The sequence below is a fragment of the Aplysia californica genome, unplaced genomic scaffold, assembly GCF_000002075.1.
Source record: "Aplysia californica isolate F4 #8 unplaced genomic scaffold, AplCal3.0 scaffold00184, whole genome shotgun sequence".
NCBI classification, from domain to species: domain Eukaryota; kingdom Metazoa; phylum Mollusca; class Gastropoda; order Aplysiida; family Aplysiidae; genus Aplysia; species Aplysia californica.
Genome location: NW_004797454.1, coordinates 1187017 through 1196673, shown reverse-complemented (window position 1 = coordinate 1196673; position 9657 = coordinate 1187017). Strand labels below are relative to the sequence as shown.

Genomic DNA, 9657 nt, shown 5'->3' with positions numbered 1-9657 from the left:
AGAGAGAGAGAGAGGGGAGGAGTAGATCTTGCGAGAACTTTAAGGCAAAACAAAATGGCGACCCGCGTAGTTCGGCTCGATTCGAAAAGTGAAATAGCCATATATATAGCATCTTTGAAGACGATCAAATTAACATGTTACTTTTGTGCTATAACGTAATTTTTTCTTGGTTTTTATCAATTTGATCATCCACACCGATAGACAGTATTCCAATATGAGGAAAAACAGGTTTTGTTTCACACCGGGTGAGAATAGCCTACGCTGGCAAGTCTCACCCGAGGTGAGAGGTAGATCGTATTTTTATTCTCACCCGGGGTGAGAATAGCCACTTCCTTTCGGAATACTGTCTATCGGTGTGGATGATGAAATTGACAAAAACAAAGAAAATTATGACATAGTCTAGATCTATTTAGAGCACAAAAGTAAGCTAATTTGGTCTTCTACAAAGATGATATTGCTATTTAACTTTTCGAATCGAGCTGAACTATGCGGGTCGCCATTTTGTTTTGCCCTGAAGTTCTCGCGCTACTCCTCTCTCTTTCTTTCTTCTCTCTCTCTCTCTCACTCTCCACTGCCCACAGACAAAATTGCAACGCTTTTAGGCTAACAGTAGTAATACAAGAGCGCTGACTGGAACGTTTGTTGACGGCACAACATTCTACAATTCTGTTATCACAGTGTACAATTCTATGGTTCAGGGTGAACGCTACACTGGTTGGCCGAGAGGCTATAACAGTGAACGCACACCGGGTGAGAATAGCCAAAAGGCTCGCCTGCATTATTCTCACCCGCTGTGAGAATAGAGGTGGCCTTTTTTACTACACACGGCCACCTGTGAATAGCGTAGGCAAGTCTTTTGGCTATGGAAGTGGCTATCCTCACCCGGGGTGAGAATAAAAATATGATCGACCTCTCACCGCGGGTGAGAATTGCCACTGTTGGCTATTCTCACCCGGTGTGAAACAAGACCTGTTTTTCCTAATTTCGGAATACTTTTTATCTGTGTGGAAGATCAAATGGATAAAGTAGCAATGCCAATTGCCCACTGTGCCTTGGGCTGGAAATCGGCCTCCGCGCGAGGGGTAATTTTTGGGCCGCTCTGAATCAGAAGTGACTCTCTTCTAAGTATAGTTACGGGAAAAATCCTGGACGTAAATAAATGAAACTCGGCAATTAACCAGAGGAAAGGTTAAACTAACGACATGCCAGCGTACAATCCCGAACGATTACTAGAACCGGAGATATTGCGGGTTTTCCCGATAGCGCTTTACTGAGTTTTAGAAGGGGTGATCGCGTCGCGGTAAAAACAATGTCACGCAATTAACAAATTTCACTCAAATATCACTCTTTAATATCCAAAGTAATAAAGACATTGAAAAAGTGATAGCAGAACTAGATTCTGCACTAAAAATCACATGAAGATACCAAGTTTCATTCATATGCTCCAATCAATTCATTACTGACTTATGAACAGTTTTTCCTCAAAATACAACAAAACATGTCCCACATTTTGGCGATTTTTTTCATATGAAGGTCTTCCAACATTTTGCAAACAAAAATCCCAATAACTTTTTTATTTATCAATGGATTTTTCAAATTTAAAAACCATAGTTCTTAGAATTTACTCTATTTTCATTTAAGCCCATTTTTAAGCAATTTAATTTTTCATTGTCATTGCCAGAAAGGTAAAGAAAAAATTACGTTATAACACAAAAGTAAGCTAATTTGATTGTCTACAAAGATGCTATGGCTATTTCACTTTTCGAAACTACGCTGGTCGCCATTTTGTTTTGCCTGGAAGTTCTTGCAAGATCTACTCCTCCCCTCTTCTCTATCACTGTCTCTTTCTGAATACTGTCTATCGGTGTGGACGATCAAATTGACCAAAACAAAGTTAAAAAATGAAATGATGTTAAAACACAAAAAAGTAAATTAATTTGGTAGTCTACAAAGATGCTACGGTTATTTAACTTTTCGAATCGAGCCGAACTGCGCGGGTCGCCATTTTGTTTTGCCCAGAAGTTCTCGCGCTACTCCTCTCTCTCTCTCTCTTTCTCTCTCTCTCTCCACTTCCCACAGACAAAATTGTACGCTTTTAGGCTAACAACAGTAGTATTGGAACGTTTGTTCACGGTACAGAATTCTACAATTTTTCTGTTATCACAGTGTAGAATTCTGTGGTTCAGGGTGAACGCAAAATCGGTTGGCCTAGATCTAGGCTATAACGGTGAACGCACACCGGGTAAGAATAGCCAAAAGACTCGCCTGCGCTATTCTCACCCAGGGTGAGAATAGAGATGGCCTTTGGCTATTCTCACTAACGCTAGGGCTCCCCATTACGTATTAAAGCTGCAGATTACCCCCTTTAAGTTTTGGTGGTGCGTGAGTGTTACTCTTTAAAATTTCATTTCGGGGGTTTGCATACGCTTTAAGACTTAAGTTGTAGTGTGCTTCGGGCAAGCATCATTTCCCCACTTCTTAATCACGAAGCCGAGTCAATGATTGATTTGACAATTGACAACACACCCACACACATAACATACACTATAACTTGGCGCGGCAGTCACCTTTTGTCAAAAGCAGCCGACCTACTTATCAGCTGTGCGGTTTCCGGCAGCACAGGCTTGCTTCAGCATAGAAGCTCTGCCCGCATTCTGGTCGTTCGCATTTGCCGGTGTCGTGCCTTGAGTTCAGGCTACCCCTGCCGAGAGATTGCCCAAACTGACCTGGCTACTCAGCCCGATTTGTATCCCTATTTTTTGCCTCAAATCTCAAGCACCTCGATTTCCCGATTTTGATCGCGTGTGTCCCGATTTTTTTGTGACGTCTGTTGTGCTGGATTTTTCTAAAAACTTACTCTGCCCTCTTCTCTTTCGCGGGAAGCACCCATTAAACTTTTTGTTAGCAGGAACTCGGAGCACTATTTCCCGAAATATCAATGCTGGATTTAATAGTTGACTTGCCCCAAGTTGTATTGGATCTTTGCTCGTGTTAGTTCCACTACTATACCTAATGGAGGTAGTATTGATTTGGCATTCCGACTTACGACATTCTCGAGATCTACTTTTGCATTTGTTTCTGCTCAGAATTCTTCAATGATGGCGTGTGAGTTCCGTGTGTGTCGGGGGCCGTCCGTTGACGGGGTCAACTTAAGTTAATGCACACTGGTTGAAGCATCTTTCGAGACTCAAGGGGGGGGGGGGGATAGACACTTAGACTTGGATTCCGTGACGTGATACTTCAGGATTTAAAAAAATAATAACGCGCACACACACACGCACACACGCAGAGCAGAGCACTTATACATAGATAGATCTAGATATATTTTTGGACTCCCGCTGAAAATTTTAAAGACAGCTTGGCAATTTGTCGTTGATCCTGATTCCCCCCCCCCCGCCCTGAGATTCTGATTTTTAGATTTCATAGAGTGGCAAGTCTGACCCCATCCTTTTTTAACACTAGTAAACATGAATTGTTTGCCATTTTTTAATTTTTCTTTTTTAAAACAAAAATCAAAAGTCTGGAAAGACTGGAATGTGAACCCTTGGATGGCTCTGAAGAATAATGAATCAGTCTATTTTATTTGTATATATGTTACAGTCGGAATTTACCCCTTTTAGTTTGTAAACTTTATTTTATTTTTGAATGGCCCAACCACCACCACTTACTATGAAATTAGGAGATAATTGACTTTTGAGGATTAGTTTGTCAGACATAAACAAAAAAACCAACTACCCTTTAAGTTTCTAGAACAAGGGTTTAAATACCCCGTAAGATAGAAAACCAAAGGGTGAAGGAACCTCTTACGTTGGCCTGAAAAGGGGAGCCCTGAACGCTCTCTCTCTCTCGAGAGAGGTAATGTGACTCTCTTTACTCTGCACCTGTTGTCGTATTTCAAGGACCCAGATGATGGGGAAACAATTAGTTGTTGTTTGATGTCACTAAGAAGAGACGAGGACTGGTTTGAATCTGCCAGACTTTGTTATAAAAGATCGTAATATCAAGTCTTAAAGAAATAATAGTAAAACAAGACTGCATTGTGTCGCCACAATTTATTCACTTCTTAAGTTGGACAAAGAAATTTACTCTCATAGTACGTAATGTCATTATTTGTCTGGTAATTCTGTAATTAATATGACATTATGTCGACCAGGGACAACGTGCTAGACTTACTACGACACTATAACCATCGTTGCGATATGAAATTACTGGACTTCTAACTACATGAGTTCGATCGGTGAACATCTTGCCTTGCCACTTAAATTAATTTTCCTCGTTTTTGTTGGTTGATTTTCAGTTTTCTTTTCTTCCTTCTCATCCACTCACTCAATCCCAACCCTATTTCCCTTTTTTTTCCTTTTCATTCTTTTTGTTTTTGTTTATGTGTTAATTTTTGTTATCTTTAATTAAACTTTCTCAGCAATTCTCGGTCGATAGATTTAGCCTGTACCATTCTGTACCTCCTCTTCCCCTCCCCAAACAAAGTTGTACACACACATGCGCACGCACGTACACACACACACACACACACACACACACACACACACACACACACACACACACTCAGACACAAACACACGCACATGCACACACACCTCAAGCAGTCTGCGATGAAACCAACCTCGCATCCCCTAGTGATCATGTAGCCCATCACGCGCTATGCGGCAAAGCAAGCCCACCACTCCGCAGACAAAACCCAAAGAGGAAGTGCAATATATTGGCAGTAGAGAATCTTTGGTGGTAGTATAGTGGTGTCCACCCTTTTTGCGCTATTATTGTCATTGAACAAGGCTATCACTTTCATGTGACTGGGTTTAACGGAAGGAGTGACCCTTAGTTGGCTGATTTTGGGTCAAGCTATTTGTATGCAAAAAAATGAGATGTTGGCTGATTTTGAAAGGTCAGCCAGTTCTGTCTAAAAATAGCAAGGAGATTTTAATTGATAAAATGTGAGGTGTGCTGACAAAATGAGTTACGTCTTGCAATCCGCAAATGGAGACATCGGCCAAAAATCGACATTAGGATCGAATTTGTAGATTTTTCTATGAATGCCAATTCTTTAGCTGTCTTTTGTTATCTCATACTTAAAAACTTCACCTGCAAGCGTGATGTATCTATTTCCTTACGGCTTGAATCCGAGAAGTAACTCATTTTGTCAGCACACTTTACAAGACATTCATGTCGTATATTGCCTTTGAAAACATGAGGTGGGGCAAAATGTGGTGAATTTTAACAGTTCAATAATTGTCATTTTTCTCAAAATGTCATTTTTGGGGTCTCATTTCCCTAGACTCCTTCCCTAGTTTTCATCCTTTTGACATGATGAAATTTCTGGAAACATAGATGGCAAGGCTGCCATCAATATACCGCAAGGATATTTGCGAAAAAAATAATACTTTTACAATGGCAAGCGATTATGCAACCAAATTTTAGAAAATAAGCTCTATACAGTGGGAAAATTCTCTTATTCACATTTTCATTTCTTGTAATATTTCTATGGCATCATATTGTAGATCGGCCGTCACTCCCCCTTTGGATTACATATTACGATGTCTTTGCTCTTGATTTATTTTGATAATTCTTATAATTCTATGCCAGGTACCTACTCAGTAGACATAGTCAAAGAATTTTTCACTCGCATACTTAACTGTCTCTCTTTGTATTGATGCACGTGTGTAAATTAAATAGTGCAATCCACCTCACATATATTATAATTGTCTTTTATGGCTCATTCCAATTCTGTTGTTTGCTCCACCAGCTCCAGCTCCCAACAGTGTCATTCCTTCCACAACGGTGAAATGTGTTGACGCAGACAACATCTGGCAAAAGGGAGAAATGAAACCCTTTCTTCCTCGAGGCAAAGGCAAATGTGATTCTATTGACCATTTCTCGGATCCGGTCAGTGTTTTGCTTTGTTTATTTATAATCTTGGGTTATATCTAGATTTTAGATTCTCTTACTGTTGTGTCCTCTTGCCTTTCATATCCATCCTGGTACTGAAAAGTGAGGGAAAAGAAGGACATGGGGTGAACGGGTTCCTAGATGAATTGGAGCAGGGAGCCAATTATTTGCTTTAGTGTAAAGTTCCAATTTAAAGACAATTTCCTGAAAGTAGCCTAAATATCTACAGGAAAAAAAAATAAGATGGTAACTGATTTCAGACAAAAGAAACGCATTCGTACACACACATTCACACGCATGCACGCACGCACGCGCACGCACACACACACACACACACACACACACACACACACACACACAACATTCAACATACACACACACACACACACATGTATATGCACACTTACACATAGGCACACACATACACACACACATGCACACACGTGCACAGAATAATGTGATAATTTATAACTTGTCTAAAATTTGCTTCCTCTGTCCTTTTTTTCACCTGCCTCCCCTTTTCTTCACATTGTTTTTTATCAAAATATTTGTTCCCCTCACTTTGTTTGTCTAGCTCTGTCATGCGTATACATATTTTTTTTCGAATAGTATCAAGGTCAGGAAAGGAGGGGATGGATTTTTAATTTAGGCATCAGCATAAGCACATTAAGCCTGTGCTTAAATTTGAGTGTTCTACTCACCTGAAGTATTTCATAAAGTACAGTCAAACATAAGGGTCTTGAACACCTAGCTCTCACTGGCAAAATTGAAGGCAAGAGAGGCAGGGGTAGGCCCAGAACAATATACTTAGGGAACCTAAACAAATGGGTAACAGGGAAAGATCAGGGAAACATAGCTTTTTTGAGAACATCCGAACAAAGGAATGAATGGAGAACCATAATCGCTCATGTCTGTCGCAGATCTGGCACTGGATGATGATGATGACAGTCAAACCTGTGTAAGACGGAATCGCAAGAGAGCCAGAAAAAAACTCCATCTTACACAGGGGAATTTAGGGGGAGATGGAAGGTGGGGGGGGTCAAAGGCCCAGCCGGTGGGTCAAGGGTCGCTTGTCCGTTCGGCAGGCAGTGGTCAAAACTTCACACCTCTCAAATTCTATCCTGTCTGATAATGACATGCATCAGTTTTACTTATCCAGTTACCACCAGTGCTTGCCTTTCAAAGGACCACTGTTTGTCTTATTAAAAACAGAAACGTTTGAACATCTTCTTTCTGTCCCCCCTTAGCCCCATCCACCGGTGTAACAAGCACAGTCAACCAATGCCACCCTTCACTGCCATCATGTAACAACGATTCGATGAAACTCTTTTCTCGGCAGGCCGTACAATCAGGGTGGCAGGCATTGGTCAATCTTATTTCACTCCTCTGGCTTCTGGCTACCCAGGAAAGTTTCCGTAGTGGCTCGTAGTGGCTCGGTACTGGAGCACTCTCACGGGCAGTTGTGAGATTTCACATCCACACCACCTTGACCATCTGCATCGCTCAGTGCTCACATGATAGGGTAACATCTACCCTCCAAATTGCATCCGTACTCCCCTTCCTTGTTCAGGGGCATGGCCATGGTGATAAGTTTAGAGCCAGCGGAACCAAACTTTGAGTTTTGTTTGAAATCAGGACTGAGCGGGCAAAGCATTTTCTGTCTAAGACAGGTGAAACCCTCGGAAGGGAGCGGGTTTTTCTTTCTGTTTCTGCATTGGACAGGTTTCCGTTTTATTCAGGTAGTTAAAGAGGAATATATCAAGGGGGGAGCGGGGAGATTCCGTTAAGACAGGTTTCCGTTTTATACAGGTTTCTGTTAAGTCAGGTTCGACCCTCGGAAGGGAGCGGGTTTTTCTTTCTGTTTCCGCGTTGGACAGGTTTCCGTTTTATACAGGTAGTTAAAGAGGAATATATCAAGGGGGTAGCGGGGAGATTCCGTTAAGACAGGTTTCCGTTTTATACAGGTTTTTGTTAAGTCAGTTTCGACTGTAGTCCAAAGTACTGGACTTGCTCTCACCCTCAGACCCTGATAGGGTTAACCATGTGTGAATATATACTTAATTTTGTATGAATTTGCGACTCTACCCTGCAGCGTGTGGCCCGAGAAGGCATTGATGCCAATGAGATTGTGTTTTCCCAATGGATGCCGCTGCCGAAAGATGGAAAGCAGCTGGATATGTCTCGCTGGTTCCAGAACATGGTCAGCGTCATAGAACTGGATCTGACATACAACAGTCAGAATAAATATCGTAAGATTTAGTTCTGTTTTGATGTATGTGTTCTGACTAAGGGAAAGTTCATATTCATTTCGGTTTGGAGAAGTCATGCACGTTTCTTTTTTACCAAAAAGTTTATTAAGATAAAATGTCTTTGTTGCTTATTATGTCTCTTTCTTTGGTAGCAATCTGTCAATTGAGGCCGCGATGTAAAATTTGAAGCCCTGTAACTACCCAGTTTGGATCCTTTTTTTTTGTATCTAGTAGGGCATTATTTTTTGACAAAGAAGAAAGCAGTGTTATCAAAATTGTGTTGATGCACTCCTTGTAGACTCCCAATAAACAGTCATATGTTGCATCTACTAATAAATGTTGAAGGTCATTGCAGTTAGTTTTTAACTTTCTTTCCTTATGTCTGCATGGGTGGTTGGCGGATGCTCTGGTGTGGTTTGCTTCTTTTTTCCTATGAAACATCTATCGTCCTTATCTCACCTTCTTCTTTTTTATGTTTGTCACTCTCTTGTAACGCCTCTAATCTTCTGGCGCTCATATGACCTAATGCAGTTGCGAGAGCCGTAAAACCTCTACTAGAACTAAACTAAAACTTGCTCTCCTTTTATGTGGGGTTTAATTTTTTCTTTTGTTTTACTTCAGCTGAGGACAGAGATGCACATATGGTCCTTGAAACAAGGGTATTCTATCGTAACAAGGAAGATGACGTAAAGGACTGGAAGCTTTTGGCAGCTTCCACTGAGCACAGGACTCTGCAGTGTAGCATTGAGAACGACAATGTATGTTCACCATTGAGTACTATCTGACATGTTTTTCTGATTCCTGCCGTTCCCATCAATGGTTTGATCGATGTTCTCTGAGTTTCAGCATTGAACAGTTGACAAATCTTTTGATGATTTCAGAGAGGTTGTTGTGGTTAGATGACAGGCTGGCATTGAGCTGTATTTATTGGAGACAGTACTGCATTTTTTGGCTTCTAATAATGGGTTTGGTCTTTTTTTTCTTAAATTTGTAGTCTTCTGGGAATTTTTGGTTGCTTGCTGCAATGTTCGCTAGGTTTCAGTGGTTAAGAATGGCGAGATAGTTTTAGGGAGGCTGATGTCGTGGGATGATGGGAAGATAATTGGCCTTTCGATAGTCCGTTGAGGAGCTAATCACAGGGCATCTAGATGTGCAGTTTGTAAAATTCACTCGGAAATGTGTTTTTATATGGACATGAAAGGCGTTGAGCCAAAAAACGAAAATTCGATAAAAATCCACTTTCTGGCGGAAAAAATGCCTATTTTTCCGATTTCGTTAATTTGACGAGCGCCTGATTTCACCACGGTGCCCCTCAAATGTTAACTCCACCAATCAAATAGATACATCCATGCTGCAGGTAAATAGATGCTCTTCCCAACTGCACTTTCAATCTCTGTGTCTTAGTTCCAACACAGAATGTTTAACTGATTCCGTCCATAATTTTTTCAGGCTCTGGACAGAATTATTTTTCCCTGTTCAGTTTTAGACCTGGGGTGCATCTATTTAA

General features: G+C 41.0%; 1 protein-coding gene across 1 annotated transcript in view; it reads left to right on the top strand.

Annotated features, from left to right (window-relative positions):
- LOC101853163 (protein wntless homolog) overlaps positions 1 to 9657 on the top strand; it is a 31652-nt gene that overhangs the window by 3300 nt on the left and 18695 nt on the right. Inside the window, exons 2-4 of the mRNA XM_005098491.3 lie at positions 5759 to 5898; positions 7994 to 8150; positions 8772 to 8908. Coding sequence (XP_005098548.1) covers positions 5759 to 5898; positions 7994 to 8150; positions 8772 to 8908 — 434 coding nt within the window. The remainder of the gene's footprint in view (positions 1 to 5758; positions 5899 to 7993; positions 8151 to 8771; positions 8909 to 9657) is intronic.